Source organism: Cricetulus griseus, chromosome 2 (assembly GCF_003668045.3).
Source record: "Cricetulus griseus strain 17A/GY chromosome 2, alternate assembly CriGri-PICRH-1.0, whole genome shotgun sequence".
Lineage (NCBI taxonomy): Eukaryota > Metazoa > Chordata > Mammalia > Rodentia > Cricetidae > Cricetulus > Cricetulus griseus.
The window spans coordinates 267,294,498-267,312,723 of NC_048595.1; the positions used below are offsets into that span (position 1 = coordinate 267,294,498).

General features: G+C 46.1%; 1 protein-coding gene across 2 annotated transcripts in view; it reads left to right on the plus strand.

Moving 5' to 3' along the window:
* Positions 1-4,674: 4,674 nt before the first annotated feature.
* The window catches only part of Prep (prolyl endopeptidase), a 96,847-nt gene continuing 83,295 nt past the window's right edge, over positions 4,675-18,226 (plus strand). For both annotated transcript variants that reach the window (XM_027401900.2, XM_027401901.2), the window contains exons 1-2: positions 4,675-4,783; positions 9,824-9,898. In XM_027401900.2, coding sequence (XP_027257701.1) covers positions 4,739-4,783; positions 9,824-9,898 — 120 coding nt within the window. In that variant the 5' untranslated portion in view covers positions 4,675-4,738. The remainder of the gene's footprint in view (positions 4,784-9,823; positions 9,899-18,226) is intronic.

Genomic DNA, 18,226 nt, shown 5'->3' on the forward strand with positions numbered 1-18,226 from the left:
CAACCAGGAACTATGTAGATATTTCAAACAGATAGAATTGATTAGAATACATTTATTACTGCTGCTATGTGAGAAAACCAAAGTCCACACTTTCACAAGTATGAGATTCTTCGAGAGCCTTGTACACTTCCACTCCTTTGAAATTGCTCAGTTAGCTGCAGGTGCTTCTGGGACTTTGACACCCTCACCTTACTGCCCCGCCCAGACAGTTGCTACAGTAGAGAACAGTCATCTGCCAGTCCCTGCCCTTAGCAGCCTAAGCTGAAAGAAAGAAGCCTCTCTCTTTCCTCCCCACTAATCTATGTTCTTCCTTTGATAGAACCTGGCAAGAAACAAGCTAACAAGGGAACTCAGGAAAGATAATTTCCAGGCTTGCAGCTCATTGCAATACAGAGATCAGAAGTGTGAAAACACTGCTGAATGATAACCAGTGCCAAACCAGCAGAGATCCCTCTCTTGATAGTTGGTTGAGTTACATCATGGTTGATATAATCACAGAAGACCTCTAAGTTAGGTCTTCCTAGAAGTACTGGGATGCTTTCTTTCAAAGATGGCCCTTTGTGACAGACAACTCTGATACAATCATTGTTTTCAGGGCAATGTCTCATGAGTGCATACAGGGGAACCATCTAGTTAGTGTGTGTGTGTGTGTGTGTGTGTGTGTGTGTGTGTGTGTGTGTGTGTGTGTGTGTGTGTTTCTGTTAACCTTTCCCAGAGTTAGGAAACCAGTGAAGGTTTCTTACAACTTCTTTATCTCATTTTCTCTCTTCTGCTCTTCCTCCCTATTCTCTTGTAGCTCTAACTTTGTAACCAGTCATTTTGAACTGACAGCTTTCTATTGTTGTAAGTTCTCAGTTCTTAACTTAAAACAGCAGATGGATAGATGATATCATTGTTCTCTATAAATAAACCAAGTTCACTTTACATGTGGAACCATACCTGAATTCTCTCTAATAACTACAAGGAACACACTGTTCTCTTCCAGTCACAAACAGTTCTATCTTTGGAACTTCATTAGAAATGCCATAAAGTTCTGTGATCGGCTTCCTCTGGCCATATTGTTATCTGGATTGAATTCAGCCCATTGCTCAGCTTCAGTGTTTAATTGAGCAGGGGCAGAATGAGGTGCAGACCCACAGATGGAAGTTTCTGTCCCGCCTGGTCCCACAGCTGTTTAGTCCCAAATAAATACACAGAGGCTAATATTAATTACAAACTCTTTGACCAATGGCTCAAGCTTCTTATTGGCTAACTCTATTAATTATGAACCCATTTCTATTAGTCTGTTTATCTCCACATGGTCTTGGTTTACTGGTGATGCCCACGCCCCTTCTTTCTTGGCAGCTACATGGCATCTCTCTCATGACTCGCCTCTGTATTCCTCTTCCAGGAATTCTCCTCATCTGGTAGCCCCACCTATACTTCCTGCCTGGATCCATCCTGTGTGTCCATTGGCCAAAACAGCTTTATTCATCAACCAATAAGAGAAACATTTTCACAGCATACAGAAGGACATCCCCCATCATAGACCTAGGCATCCACATATTGCTCACATCCTTCAAGGACAATTGAGACTGCATCAGAACTTTACAGTTCATAGAAGGTCAGTGCCGAAGCATGAAAAATGGTTCACAGGACTAGGTTCAAATATTAAATATAATTTATTTCAGGAAGAAGTCACTTACAGAAGAAGCAGATGGCCCCAACAGGTTCCCACTCTAAGGATTTGCCCAGGCTGCTCTCTGTGACCTGAAAGGAAGCAAGAGAGCACTGGGGTTGGGGACCCCAGATCTAGTCCTACCCTCTATCACACCTGTGACCACACCCAAACGGGCATGGGCAGTGCTACAGGTGTGGGCAGGGGGGATATCTCACTACAGGTCAGGCTAGGGATTCAGCACGGATGACAGGCCTTCACTCAGCAGGTGTTTGTGTCCATGAAGGGTTTGAAAACAGAAAACTTTTATTGGATGGTCACCCCATCTGTCCATGACATATGGGCAGCATTCCTCAGGGAAATGTCACTAATTTACAGTCAGTTGTTAGGGTCCTGCATTCTGCAAGTTCACACAGGTTAGCTCTCACTTAGAAATATTGTTCTTAATTTTATGAAACCACTGGATCCAAAATTTTTCAGATCTGTATATAAAAATACTGACTCAAAGGAAGTGAGAAAGCTATTAGTGGTTCGGCCTGGAAGGAGACCTCACTCTTCTAGAACTCCTTCACACTCCCAATAACTTGCAAAGTTAGATACCCCAAAATGCAAATTTTCAATAATAGCCACACTGGGATATATCTTACATATTCCTTCACTGTAAGGTAGCCTGAAAGGACTGCCCAACAGTGACAAGGTTAACTTCCTGCCTGGAAACCAGGGTCAGATTAAAAGGTAGATGATCCAAATGTTATCTACAGCATCATTCCTAGGGGAAGCTAAACCACAGCACTCAATGAAGATCAGAAAGAAGTCTTTTTTCTTGGCAAGAACAGATACTCCCTGTTCCAGGTGAACATAGCCGGGGCCTGTTGGGGTATGGTTCTGGTGCCCTCCCCACCCTCTTCCTCTTTCACAAGACTACAGAGTATTGGTGGGAGGAGCACTCTGATAAGCAAAGTGGAATGGTATTTAGCAGCAAAGACATACACATGATCACTAGCCTGCATCTTAGGGACAGCCTCTGAGGAAGTGCTATAAAGATGCTGCCGAAGGCTGCCCCAGAGGTCCTCCTTTGTCTCCACCCATCCCCATGGTAACAGAGGTGCTCTGGTGTTCATTCTGGAGATAACACCTCCATTTCTAGAATGGTTCAAATACCTTGTTGTTGATGGGCAAGGTGGACTTTAGGACCAACTGAAGAATGTAAACCTTGGGTGGCTCAGTATTTAAAGCTCAGAGATTCCTCTTCTGTGCCAGTTAACGGACTGTGCTGCAGGATTAAAAGGGGCAACACAGTCTAGAACTTGGAAAGCACGGGGGTATGCAATCAGGGAGTGCACATTTTCACTTTTCAAGGCTGGAGGAGCTGGGCACGTGATTGGCTAAAAGGCAAGAAAGTGAACGATATAAGGCTCCATTCTTCTTGGGTATGGTGATCGCTAATCTTAGTTATCAGCTTGACACACCAGCTTGACACATCAGATTGACCAGTAGGCATGACTGTGGGGCATTTTCTTGATTGCTATTTGATGTAGGTAGCCCTCTGTGGGAAGTACCATCCCTGAGCAGGTAGGCTTGGGCTATCTGACAAAGGTAGGTAGCCAAGCCAGTCAGGTTGTAACCTCTAACCAGAAACAAACCATTTCCTCCCTGCCTTGATTTTGGTCAGTGTTATATCACAGCAACAAGGACCAAAAATTAGGGCTGCTACTGCAGTTCCTGGGTTTCTACTATAGGGTGTCAAACTCAAGTTTCTCCTGCTAAGGGGTTCCCTTGTAAACTACAGACTGAATCTCTATTTGCCTTCTGAGGGGGAAGGCATCAGACAGTTGAAAATGAATGTTAACACCAGGGACTGAATTCTGGTTCCCTCTCTTACACCCCACTATTTGTGAAACTGAGCAAAAGCAAGCCCCAGTTTATCTCAGCTGCAAAACTGGGACAGTAACAGTTTTCACCTCAAAGTTTAATAAGGTATCGACTGTTATCTGGGGGTTTTCTGGGTCGAGTGTTCTTGGGATAATCGTTTAAGACGCGCTCACAGATGGCAGGAGCTGAACCGCCTGACAGCCCTGGTTCAAGAGTGCTAGCCTGCAGAGTGAGCTTTCATTGTTGGAAAACATTGAGGAAGTTCTGCCTCAATGCAGGCTTTTTCTGGTGGCCCTTTCCTCCGCAGGTCTAGTATGAAGGCAGGGACACACTAGGCACATGCAATACTAGGAGGACTGGGCTAAAAGGCCTCTTCTGGATGGGCCACAAATCGAGACCAGAACACAAACCATCGTTAGCCCAGGGGTAAAGAAGTGCAGTTATTAAATCTTCATGGGTCGGGCAGGTGTCTTGTCTCTTTCTAACACAGGAACAGGGTTGCCCAAAATACAAAACCTGAAGCAGAAGGGAGGAGCCTGGCTGGGTAAGCAGAGGGCTCTAGATAACCAGCAGTCCTCGCACCGCGCTCCCGGTCAGTAGATCTCCAACCTGGGCACATCCATTGTCCTGGCAACACCTCCAAAGAACCTCCACAGCCTGGAGGCCTGGCTCCCGGAGTCGATCAAGGGCCGGGAGGCGGGGCGGAGGGGCGGGGGAGGACTGAGGTGTGTTTCCTTCAGGGTCACCGTGAAGCCTGTCTTCCTCCACGTCCCGAGTGGCAGGCGAGGGAAAGCAGGCCAGGGTGGGGTTAGAGATAAAGTTTCCCGTCCTGGCTCGCAGGGAGGGAAGGCGGGGGCCGCGGGACTGCGGGAGGCTGGTCGCCGAGCGGCGTGGCGCGGTGGCGTCGGCGTGCTCCTCCGTGCGCCCGGGAGGCGCGGGCGCGGCCGGCGCTCCTGCAGAGGGAGCTGTGCGCCCGCTCTGGCGCCCGCGCGGTGACTCCTCTCCCTCTTGCCGCCGCTTGGGCCCGCCCGCCGGGGAGGGGCTCCGGGCCTCGCGACAGTCTTCCTGCTTGGCGCACAGCCCCGCCGCGAGTCCGCCCGTGCGCGCCGGTCGCCGCTCCCCGTCCGCCGCCGCCGCCGCCGCTGCCCGCCGCCGCAGTCCGCGCCCAGCCTCGCCCACACCCCCTGCTGCTCGCGCCCGGCTCCGGCCATGCTGTCCTTCCAGTACCCCGACGTGTACCGGGACGAGACCTCCGTGAGTACCCCGCTCGCGCCGCGCCGCCGGGCCCGCAGCTCGGCTCCCGCATCCCCGCGCCCCTGCGCCCCGCGCGGCTTCCCGGCCTTTGTTTGCGGAGCCGGCCGGGGTCGCGGGGCTCCTCCCAGCGCGGGACGGGCGAGCGGCCGAGGCCCACGTGCCCGAGCGAGCCTGTGGTCAGCGCCGCCCGGCCCCCAGGGCAAGACGCCCGGCAGGCATGGGCGCCTGGGGCCGGTGGGGACACAGAATGTACCCCTGTGTCTCCAAGTGGAGAAGCCTTCTGGCTTAAATATGGTGGTAGGAGAAAGTGTATGGTGGTGTGCGTGCGTGGGAAATGATGTAAGATCTTAAAACAAAAGCAAACTTTGAGAACTTGGAATTTACAAGTCCTTAGAGTTGAAGATCATTCATTCTGCTTTAAGACAGCCCTGCCCGGAGCCTAGTGCTGGGCGTTGGTTGCTGGATGCAAATAAGGAGACAAGAGTGGGGTGGGGAAGGAGCAGGGGTCACAGTGTGTTGGCGGTCCAAGTTTGCTTAGGAAAGGAAGTTAAGTCAGGGAGGCCTTCTGCAAACTAAGTTTTGCCCAGTGGGAGTAACTGTTTACCTAAACTGCAGGTGAACTTCAGACGCAGTGAAATTCAGAATTCTGGGCAAAGTGTGTGTGTGTGTGTGTGTGTGTGTGTGTGTGTGAGTGTGTGTGTGTGTGTGTGTGTGTGTGTGTGTGTGTGTGTACCTAAACTCTGTGTGTGTGTGTGTGTGTGTGTGTGTGTGTGTGTGTGTGTGTGTGTGTGTGTACCTAAACTGCAGGTGAACTGTCAGAATTGGGCAAAGTGTGTGTGTGTGTGTGTGTGTGTGTGTGTGTGTGTGTGTGTGTAATAAGTTTGACATTGAAGAGGTGAGATCAGAAAACATGGGGCCCTGTTCCATTGAAGAGGTAGATCAGATCATTTATGGCCCTGATATTCATAGGCCACTTGGTTACTTAAAATAGAGTCATAGTCAAAATATTTTTGTATAATACAGTTGTCTTTTCTTTTTTCTGTTTACTTTGATCTGGTTTACACCAGAAAGTGTACTCTGAAGCTCACTGAGGTAAAGGCTTGAATGTGAGAGACCATCTTGTTTTCAAATGAACTTCAAGTATCTGCTGCAATGTTTCTTTCACCAGTGACCATCTGGTAACCATGTTTCTCAGCCTGTTCAGCTGCTTGCTTATTGAATTTGTCCTAACCATTCATCCTCTTCCCCCAGGGAAGGGCTGCTTCTGTTGCTTACAGAAGTAAAGTTATCCTGCTGGAATGAGGACGGGGACTGGTTAGCCCCCAGAAAACCTGAGTGCTGTCCTGGTGGTGACCCTCACTATCTGGGCAAATCTCTTAGCTGTTACGGGCCTCCTTTCTCCTACATGGACCATTGGGGCTGACATGGGACTTCATTTGCTCATAGAAGATTTGCCAGTCAGATAGCCTAGCTCTGCAGTAGGACACATGGGAAGGTGGGGAACTGTCTTGACTCCGAATTTTGAGAGTCTTTTTGATTCCAGGTTAACAAACACACAAAATATATTATCAGTAATGTTCATTATATGTGTATATAACCACTATCATTTTGTGGTTTTGATAAATACAATCTTAGGGTTTTCCTTGTTGTTTTGAACCTTGGGGTGGGTTGAGGGGTAGTGTTGGTTCTTGCTTAATGTTTCCCTATATCAATCTGAACCAATCTTGTAGTTTATCTAAGCTTAACAGTTCCTGAAAGGGTCAAGTAGGGCTTTTATGAAATTTTCTAAAGGTTTGCACACAACTGTAAAGAGGGTGTCTAGAATTTAGTATACTCTAACCAAAGATCTCATGATAACCCTAAGCCTGTGCCCTTGGTGAAGGAGTCAAGGTGCAGCCTTGACTTTCATGTATTGGCCTGATATCCTACATGGGTAGCATTTTCCTACATCAGGGTTATACCAGCTCCTAGGCTTGAGTTCATGATTTGCCTGATTGTAGATTTTGGAGGTGGGTCTTGTTCCTAATATATACTCTGGAAATTTCCATGGTTCTGTGTCTCACTTGAGCATCTTTCAGCCATGCTTATCAACTCCCTGTAAATGTGGAGTTGGAGTGTGAGGCCTACGTGTGGACTTGTGTCTTCATGAGCAGAAATTTGAAAGCATGGCCCTTCTCATGTAATACCATTGACTCTTCTGTGTCATTGTTGTTTGTGTAACAGTTCAGGAAATTTGGGCCTACTACAGGTCCACTCAAGCACTCAGAGAACACAGAAAAGGATGGAGCTAATTTCTGTCAGGAGGAGGAAATAATTTTCTAATTGGGCCTGAGAGTTGACTGGCTAAGGGAGAAAGGACATTCTTGAGACTGAGACTAAAATAAAGCTATAGTTGTGCAAGTGTGAATAGCTATGAAACTGTTTTTACTTGTGGGATAGCAAGAAGACCCTCATTACCACATCACCCATGGAAAATGAGGCTTGGAGGAGTTGGAAAGAGAGCAGGCCGAGTGGAGAAGCAGTGCAGTGGTTTATCAGGCCTCTCAGCCCCTTGGGGGTGTGAGGGATGCCTTCAAGACTTAAATCATGATGAATTAGATGCGTGTAACTTCTATTCAAGGGGTGTGGCTTCAGGAACACTCTGTTGGGCATAGTCTTATAAAGGGGGAATGGGGCAACAATGAAGAGGACATTGTGGACTGTGGTTCGTGGGCCTTGACAGTGGGGGGGGGGTCCTAGAGAATCATTCCTTGTCTTGGCTGATGTCTTTGTGATACCAAACATCAGAAGGCACAGCTGTTTACTTCATGTGAAGGACCATTTGGGAGGCAGTCTGGCATGTGATGCTCCGGGTTAAAGCCCAGCCATGTACTTGCGGGAGTACACCTGGTCAGGCTTACTAGCTAAGTACACAGCAGACTGTTAGATCCACAGGCTTAGGGGTCAGCCACAGATAGACTGCACCCCACTTGTTAGCCCTCATACCCTGATTGTCTTAGCTGTTTCTGGCCTCAGTTTGCTCACCTCACAGCAAGGGTTGGTTAAATTAATGTGGAAGAAATCCGTGGAGCATTGTGAGCTCATAGTCTCCTGTCTGTACTTGGTAAACCATTTGACCTTTGCTGTTACTAACTTCTCTGAGTTGTGTTTTGCAATCTGTAACCTAAAAGTATCAACAACTTTCTATAGTAAATCCACCCCTTTTATATAGCAAAGTCAATAGCAATGTTCAATGACTACCACACAGCGCTTTCTCCTAGGTGTCAAACTGCAATGATTACTTCCGTTAACTTTTCTACTTTCTTATGAAAAGTAAATTTGGTGGTCATCCCAAGGACATTTTCAAAGTGGTCTGTCCTCGGGGCTGGCTGGCTGGTTTGGTTCACAGCCCTCCTCTGATGTGGATGGCTATAGGCATATTGCTCAATCCTGTGCCTGCCAGAGCTCCTCAGAGGACTTTCAAACTATGGTTTCTGTATTGACAACAGAGAAAAAGTTTCTACTGTAAACCTGTTATAACCACTCAAGGTGTCAAATTCAAAAAATCTGTAGGCAGAAGAGAAGATCTTAAACTGCTTTCATTGAGTGGCCATCAGCTGAAGCTGAGAGTGATGAAAGGGAAAGTCGTTTTTATGAAGACCCTTGAGGAACGGGTTTAGTCTGTTTTTAGGTCTCTTGCTGTGGTCTGTCGGTTATATAACGAAACTCCTTCTAGACCTTCCTTCTGCTCACCCAGACTGTTCTGTACACATTCCAGCTCTCTGTTCTCTCTCAGGTGGGCTCCAGATAGGGAGAAGTGCAGACAGCCAGGGTACAGGCAGGAGACCTGAGCGTGGAGGAACACTAGAAAGAGCAGTCAGGTGCCCTTTCCAGGAGAGTTTGTCTTCCTTGGGGAGTAGACCTAGCCTTCTGGTATTGTGGCATAAAGCAAGGAGACAAGTTACAAATTCATTGTGATAGAGGTGACCGTCCCACAGCTCAGTGCAGGAAGCCTTACCCAGAGTGTTAGGGTCAGACTGGAGAAACTGATTGTAGGTTTTATTTAATTGGGTTAAACTTGACCCTTTGAGGTGGAGAGATTGTGTAATGCTTTTTACTTTTGGGTTGTGTCTACAGGCATGATCTCATGGAAAGTGGTGAGGAGCAAGCCTGTATATGTCTTCCAGCCCCCTTCCCTAGTCCTTGGGGCCAGGCTTTGCACCTTGTGCTGTCAGAGGCATTTTAGTCAGGGGTTCCAGAAGCTTCCTCATGTCAGGCTCTGACAACATGCAGCAGATTCATTTCTCCAGTGTCTAAGTGGTGATGGCATTTGTGCTGTGAGAGTGTGTGTGTGTGTGTGTGTGTGTGTGTGTGTGTGTGTGTGTGTGATGGCATTTGTGCTGTGTGTGTGTGTGTGAGAGTGTATAATAGCATTTGTGCTCAGTGTGTGTGTGATGGCATTTGTGCTGTGTGTAAGTGATAAAAGGTGATGTCATAACAGTATGGAAAGGGCTGTGGTTTGAGCAGCCCCAGGGTGGGTAGGCCACCTTCTATAGTTGGCAGTAGAACCATGTTATGAATTAAAAACTTGCTTTTAGTAGTTCAGACCCAAAGCAAAACTGATCATATGCCATGTTGTAGGTAGCTGATTTCATTAGCCATGCTCAGTGTGAACTGGAGCCTCAGCAAGTGTGTGGTGACTCCCTTCCAGATGTGTCCCTCTTGTGTGCCCATTGCATTGTGTCCTGTGCTTTACCCAGCAAACAGTTTTGAGTTTCTGTAGCTCAGCAGCCAGCCTTTGTTCCGTGTTGTACAGAGTGAACTGTTTCCTATCTGAACCTCTCTTCTTCTACTAAAACAGTCTTTTTATGAGGAGTGGCTGGATACTTTTGAGAACCTGCCAACTTTGGTTCATGTGATACTCTGGGCAGACGTATTGCCAATGTGTCAATTAGTATCATCATCTGGCCCTTTCCATTTCTCTATCATGTATAGAATACATATGTATTCTCAGCTGGGCTCGGGCACTGATTACTCAAGACCTCATTTTGTCTTTTGCAGGTACAGGATTATCATGGACATAAAATCTGTGATCCTTATGCTTGGCTTGAAGACCCCGACAGCGAACAGACAAAGGTAAATTTGCCTGACAGTAAGCGATCAGCAACCGTAGTAACCAGCACTCACCTGCAGATGTCTGTAGCCATAGGTTTCTCTTCCCGTATCTCCCTGTATTTCTGCCTTGGGACAGGGTACATACGTACCTGTGGGCACCCCAACTTTTGTCAGATGTTTTGTGAGGGGAGAAAGGAGGGAACACATTCAATCCCCAGAGTGGATAAATATTAAGTAAATAAGTCTTGTCCTGACACTGGTGTACAATGCATTTGGAGTGAAAATACAAGAAGGGATGGAAGAAAACAGATTGTACCAGAGGGGGGAAAATGGCTTAGTTTATCTTGCAGTGGGGCAAAGAAATAAAAATTTTTCAAATTAGACAGATGCTAGTTTTGATAATTCAATGCTGATTTTAACACAACAAAGAAAGAAAACCGAAAATTGTAAATAGAAAAGATAGAAAAAAATAAATAGAAATTGTAAAAAGAAAGAAAATTGTAAATAGAAAAGTATTATTAGTTTTTTTTAAAGTCAGGGCAGAGGGAATACTCGAAGAACATAACAAACATTCCAAGGGCTCAGCTGAAGTCTCACTTTTGTTAGTGAAGTTCTGCTCGAATGTTGTGACTTAAGATTGTTCCTGTGCACTGTGGAGCTTGTTGGTTATATACATGCTAACTGGCTAGGTTTCCTTTTGAGGGACTACTGTGTCTCAAATTCATCTTTTTGTTTCTCCAGACAAGGTTGCTCTGTGTAGCCCTCCCTGTCTGTCCTGGAACTTGCTTTGTAGACCAGGCTGGCCTTGTACTTAGGGATCCTCCTGTTTGCCTCCAGAGAGGTGGGATTAAAACCACCACACCTGGCTCTCAAATTTGTCTTAAGTTCCTCACCTCTCCGAGGTATAGCCACACATACTGCTTTGTACATGAGAATATGTGTACTGGGGCTGGAGAAATGGCTCATCAGTTAAGTGTTTGCCATACAAGCCTCAGGGCCTGAGTTCAGATCACCCATACTCAGAAAGCTGGGTGTATACCCTGTAGTCCTGGAGCTGGGGAGGGAGATATGTGAGGATCCTGGGATTTTGCTGGTCAGCCAGTCTAAAAGAATCAGTAGACCCTGGCCTCCATATGCACTCAACATCCATCTGCACGTAAAAAAGCACACACACACACCACACACACACACACACACACACACACACACACACACACAGACACACACACACACACACACAAACACGGAACACAAAGGAGAACATGCATACATGTACTGTTTTTAATATACTCATTGTCCTGGTTAGTCTCTGTCAACACTAACAACCTGGGAAGAGGGACCTCAGCCAGGGATTCGCCTCCATCAAAGTGGCCCATGGGCAAGTCTATGGGGATGGTTTTTTCTTGATTGTTGATGTGGGAGGGCTCCCTGTGGTGGATGATACCGTCCTTAAGAAAGTAAACAACAAGGTACAGCAAGCCAGTAATCAGTGTGGTCTCAGCTGTAGTTCCTGCCTCCAGGTTCCTGGCTTGAGCTGCTGCCCTGCTTCCTGCTGTGATAGTCTGTACAACCTGCAAGCCAGATAAACCCCCTTCTTCCCCAAGCTGCTTTTCATCATAGGGTTTGTCTCAGCAATAAAAAGCCAGCTCACAAATTTGAGTGTCTTTAGAATCCTAGCACATATTTCCCCCTTAACAATTTTTTAACTAAAAAGAAAAAAAAAAAAAGTCACATGATATCCAGGTTGTTTTTCAGGCCAGTCTCTATGTCCTGTATCTGTGTCTCATGGGCCAACAGCACCGTGACATCAGTGGTCCCCGGAGAACTGAATTCAGATTTGCAAATCTGCTTACATTCTCTAGGAAGCACCAGCTTCTGGAATGAGGCTCTCCCTGCTTCTGCAAGGAGAGAACTGGAGTAGGCTCTACTAGGCACTTGAGACATGGCAGAGGAGCAGATTGCTCTGGCCAGAGTTCATGCTGTCTCTGTCTTCTTCCTTCCAGCCTACAAGTGGGCTTGCCTGATGTACTTCACTCTGCCAGTCACCTGTCATGTGGCTGGAGCCTTCTGGGTTCACCGTGGTTCTTCAGCTTCCTGTTCTTTGTTCCTAAACTCAGTGCTCCTCCATCTTGAGGTTTTCAGGTCTGCAGTCCTCCATTCGTTTCCCGCTCCCCTCTAGAAAGACAGAATTCTCACAGTTGAGGGGTGACCCAGGACTTTACCCTTTCTCCTAGGGGTTTCCAGCATGGCCTCTGGAAAACTGCCTCCAATGTAGGGATGATTCCTTTGCCGGAAATAACTGGTCCAACCTGGGTTTTTCCAGCCTCTAATGCTGGTTGTCCAAATAACTTAGCAATCTCAGATTGACCAGACGCAGTTGGTGTGTTGATGAATGTGTGCTTTGGTGCTCCTCTGTTCTAATGACTGGTCCTGCGGATAATAAGCCACTTATTAGTGGGTGCCAAGCTTCCAGTTAATAGATGGAATTTTGCTAATTAGTGATGCAGTCAGCCTTTGATGGATGCTAATAACGCATTATTATTTTCATGGTTTAGATTTATTGTATGCTCACTGTGTGTCAGACACTTTGCTGAGAGCTTTGCCTACTGTATTGTGTTTGATTCTTGGATTCTGAAATAGATCCCCCCATTTTACTTAAAGAAATTGAAGTACTAAATGTGAATTAAATAACTTGCCAAGGTCACCTTCTGGTGTATTTCCAGGAGTGGAACCTAGCAGCAGAGTTGATTATCAAAAATTAAAATAAAAATAAAAGTGGAAGCTGGATGGTGGTGGCACACATCTTTAATTCCAGCACTTGTGAGGCAGAGGCAGGTGGATCTCTGTGAGTTCAAAGCCAGCCTGGTCTACAGAGTGAGTTCCAAGGTAGCCAGGACTACAGAGAGAAACCCTATCTCGAAAATCTAAATTAAGTAAATAAATAAACAAAATCGAAAGACTGAAAAAAACAACAGACTGTTGGGTTGTGTGAGCCTTAGGGATGCTGGCTCTAGGATGGTGTCTGAATGTTCTTGTCAGCCTTCACTCCTATAGTCGGCTCACAGCAGCTGCAGCTGTGCCTGCTTACCGCTTCGTACACAGCTTCCTGCTGCTTTCTAAAGAGCCTTGGTACTGACTGCCTAGTGTCTTATTGGAATGGGATGACTTAAATTTCTGTTTTCAGATTAAAAGGGAAACTGAGTAGAATATGGGAGGGGGGTTATTGGAGATGGGATACGGGGTTGTCCTCTGTGTGTGTGTGTGTGTGTGTGTGTGTGGTCTGTCTGTCTGTCACACTGAACCTACTATTTACTGATTTGGTTAGATTGCCTCACTAGCTAGCCCTTAGGATCCTCCTCTTTGCCTCCTGAGCCCTGGGATTTGGGATGACAGGGCACCCCCTCACCCAGCCTTTCATGTGGTGCTGGGATCTGAACTCAGGTCCTCATGCTTGTGCGCCAAAGTACTTTACCATCTGAGTTGTCTCCCCGTGCACAAAACCAGGGTTCCTTGCCCACTAAGCAGACAATGTTCCCCAGGCTGCATTCTCCTCGAGGTCATCAGCATTCCCACAGAGCGGTGCTAGCCACACTTAGTGGCAAGAGGAGAGTATTTACACAGTTTTCACAAAACAGCAGCAAAAACCAACTCGTTACATGTTCAATAGTCCACAGGGCACCTTCTATTCCTTCCTCCCCCAGTGATAATTGTAATCATTTCTTCTTACTCCCCAGGCTTGGCTTTGTAGCCCTCAGGTCTAGATTTAAGGGGCATCTGTAATCTCGAAATTTTTATCCTGTGTGTCTTAGGGAATCTTCACCTAATTGGCTTCCTGGAGGTGGTACTACATTGCTGAAGGAGATGTGAACAGAGAAAGGAAGCACTTACACCTTTCAAGGGATAGCTGATTGTCAAGTCCATCTGTGATTTCATCAAAACTCCTGGGGATTGGGCACTTGAGGAACCAAATGTATAGCCAGCTGCATATCTCTGATGGCTTTTTTCTCTTAAGAGCTGCTCCTGGCAAAGAGAGACTAGCAGCTCTATTTCCTTTCTGCTTCTTGAGAGAATTCTTAACAGCAATCAGAAAAATCAATACAAAACATTGTGTATATAGTGTATAGTGTATAGTTATCCCTTCTAAACAAATAAGATGAGCTGTCATTTGTTTTAGAGAATGTACAGTACCGATGGCCTTTCCTGGAGTGTCTCTTACCTTCTCTTCCCACTCTCCTATTGCCTGGGTTGTTTATGGTACCCATTACACCTGCTGGCAAGGATCTGAAAAGTTGGACAGATGGCCTTCCATCGTGGGGACCAGAAACTTAGAAGTGTGGTGTATTTTTCCTTGTCTCCAGTGCCTTCTTTCCTTGTCTAGGACATTTAAATAACCCAATAGTGTCTATGACATTGATGACCTCCATAGGTAGACCATTGGACGACAGATTTTAGGAGAAGAGCGCCTGCTTTCTTGGGCTCCATTCCTGCATTGGCTGAGATCAGTTTTCCATGTGCTTGTTTGTTCTCTAGTGTTAAACCAGGAGTTGCTGTTTGCATTAGTCTGGCCTAAGTGTAGCTGGACCAAGAGCTTTCTCTAGTGTGGTCCAGAGCCAGGTGAACAGGGATCCCTCTGCCTGCATCATCCCACCAGGCCGTTTGCAGGAAAGCCAGTATAGTGGAGGCTTGTTCGGAGGAGTTTCAATGCCGTGGAGTGCTAGTGAAGTAGCCAGGGGGAGCAGAGGCACACAGGATTGTGTTCTTTAAAGACTTCATGGCACATGTAGATGTTTGCTCTGTAGAAGATGCTTTTCTGTTCTGGAATGGAGTGCTTGTTAGATGACCTGGGAGTCAGAATACACAAGTCAGCCCTTCATTTATTTGTACTCCTGTGACCAAAGGAATCTATTAAGTTTAACATTCATTTCCTTTCTAAGAACAAATGAATGGACGCTGGGGAGACAGTTTGGGGGTAAAGTGCTTGTTGTACAAGCATGAGGGGCTGCAGTGCAGATCCCCCAAACTCATGTAAAATCGGAGTGGATTTGGCAGCTGGCCTGTCATCCCAGTGCACAGGAGGCAGAGGCAGGGAAGCCCTGGAACAGTGGTTCTCAGCCTTCCTAATGCTGTGAGTCTTGAATGCAGTTCCTCATGTGTGGTGACCTCCGACCATAAAATTATTTTGCTTGCTACTTCATAACTGTAATTTTCTATGGTTACAGATTGTATTGTGTTTTCTGATGTCTTAGGAGAGCCTGCGAGAAGGTTGTTGACCCCATTTGAGTACTGCTGCCCTAGAGCAGGCTGGTTAAATAGACTGTTGGAGTCAGTAAGCTCTGCTTCAGCCAGAGAGCCTCCTGCAGTATATAGACACTGGATATATATTGGCCCCAATCTTTACACATTCATATACATATGCACCTTCATGCACAGGTGTGCCCATACACATGTGAACTTGACTGCCATTCCACTTGAAAACTTGATTCCAGGGTTTTAAAGCATGATGATGAAACTGGGCCAGTGGTCACCTCAAAGCTGTTTGGTGCCTCCATTTTAATTAGTATATTGAGATTCTCACTGGCAAATTGGCCCTTGAAATGCACTTCTACCCTTTCATTAAAGTCTCCTGTCAGGACATGGATGGAGAATTACACTGTATGTTACCTTATCAAGTGGAGACAGAGACTGCTGTATGTAAACATACTGACACATTTCACTATAGTCTGCAGGGCTTCTGTCTCAGATGTCTCATTACCTCCTTTGGGAATGTGTAGCCCAAGTTCCGTTTGTAAGCACACTTTACCTGAATCTATACTTGAGATTGTGTATTTAGGGTACAAATTCCTTTTGCTCTCTCAGTGGCATAATTGTGAAAATATGAGGAAGTTGTTGGTACCCAGTGGCTCCTTCCAAGCACTGATTCTAAGTCCTTGCTTTCTCCTTGTTTGGCTTCTGTCCCAGAGTTTTTGAGTTATTTAATTTTATTAGTTGTTAATGCATGTGTGTGTATTTGTGTTTGGAGTATCAAACTCAGGTCATCGGGATTGTATGTGCCATCTCACTGGTATTGTGTTTGATGTAAGCAGTAGAAACCGATTCTGGCCAAGTTAGGCAAATGAAGAATTCACATCAAGGATTTGAGGGCAGTCAGGGATGGGCTGAGGGCCATGCTTAGAGCAGCCAGGCTTCCTGTTGGAACTCACTGTACACCCCCACTGCTAAGGCTGTTTGCAGTGATCGAACCTCTGTCTCTTGTTCTCTAACTGTGCCCCGGGGGGTCTTGGTCATCCAACCTCCACACAAGTACTCATCTCTAAACCCGGACTCTGATTTCTGTGGGGGCAGGGCAAATACCTAGGATTTCTATTTATGTAGGCAGGAAGGAAAGTAGATGACCCTGCCCCCAGAGTCTCACCCACTTACCTTTCTCCACCTGTTCCTCTGTCTTCAGCTCCTGTGTCAACCCTTAGGTTACATATGCTGTGGTGTGCCAGTGTGGAATGCACATGCTAACGTGGGCTGGAGAGACTGGCTTTGAGGTCTTAGAGGTCAGTGCTAAAGGGACATTGAGTTGCAGACTTTAGTCCCATTTGGTTACAATCAGAAAAAACTCCCTGGTAGAAAAGCTGACCCCAGGGCGCTGGCAAGATGTTTAAAGACATTGATCGGTATAGAGCATTGCTGTTTTCCCTGTAGGCATTTACTCTGGTTTGGTTTTGATGGTCTGTGGTTCTTCTATGAGATGCTGACATCAGGCCAGATGTGCAACGCAGTGGTTATGTGTGCTTAACATGTAGAAGGTTCCAGTCACCCCCAGCTCCCCAGGAAAAAGAGCTAAAAAGTCTATTGTAAAGGTAACTGTGTCTCCCAACCTCTTTTTATTTCCCCTACCTTTGCTGTTCTCCTTTGCAGTGCTTATGGGGAATAACACTCAGGCATGGAAGACATCAGAGACACTTGTTTAGAGCATGGATGTCCACCTTCGGTAGAAATCTCAGTTCCCTCCCTAGTCGTTCAGATCTAGGAAGCCTGGGAAAACTGACACCAAGGATGCTAAGATGTGACTGGAGGAAGTAATGCCACCTTAGGTTTCTGTGGGGTCACTTGCCAGCCCTGCAGCTGCACTCCCCCTTTGTATATGTAACATCTTTGTAAATCACAGTGTCTGCAGGAGGGTGGGGTGTGTGTGTGTGTGTGGGGGGGTCTAGTTCTTCTCAGTGGGGAAGCCCAGGTATGAAAACACTTGGACTTCTGTGTGACTTGAGCACTTGGCCCTAGGCTGGTCAGTCATGGTGAGTCTCTGGCTCTCATCGGTGGCTCCATGCACGCTCTCCTTTCTCTTTGTTCTTACCCATGCTGCTTGTGCATCTATGCTTATCAGCTTCCTCTTAATCTTCCTTCTTCCAGATTTTTCTTTCCACCCCCTCCTCTCCAGGAGCTCAAGAGAACCCTTACAGACTTTGGAATCTGGTCATTAAATGAACAACTTTAGAAGTAAAAACAGGGTTGAATTATAGCTCCACAATATTAGTATTTGTGTGGTTGTGTTTTTACTCTTTCTAAGCCTCAATTTTCTTACCTTGTAATTTGAAGAGAAGCACCTCACATAGTCGTGAAGATTAAATGATTAAATGGTTTTGAGCCACTCATCAAAGTTATAGGCACTTAGCAAGTGCACCCCAAGTGGACAGTTTATATAGTGTGGGGGTTACCTGCTTCTTAAGGATCTGAGACCTGTCTATAGAGCTATGTGGGGCAAGTCGGTATAGTAAGGTTAACTTGTGAGCCTTTCCAAGATTTTCCGTCACTCTGTTGAGGACTTTTCTGGACCAGTTTTAATCATCGGTATTTCTCAGGGACTTTCCATTTTACCAAGGTGTTTTAGTTTGCTAGTGTGAGGTAGGGCGTTAGATTCCACTATCTCACTGTTGTATTTCTGTGTCCCTTCTAATTTTGAATGTCTGCCTCCTCCTCTTTAGTTTGACCAGAGTTTGGCTGAATGTGCTTTTTCTTTAAAACAAAACAAAACAAAAAGTAGTTCTTTGACTTACAAGTTATGCTTTTTAAAATTTCTACTGTTTCTTATTCTTTTTAAAATATGAATGCTTGGGGCTGGAGAAATGGCTCAGAGGTTAAGAGCAGTGGCTGCTCTTCCAGAGGACCTAAGTTCAATTCCCAGCATGGTGACTCACAACCATTTATAGTGAGATCTGATGCCCTCTTCTGACATACAGGCATGCATGCAGGTAGAATACCACATAGGTAATTAGTAAACTAATAAAACAATGTTGCAAGCTTTCTTTAAAAAAAAAAAAAAGGAATGCTTGGTTTAGTTTCCCTTGATGATAAGTA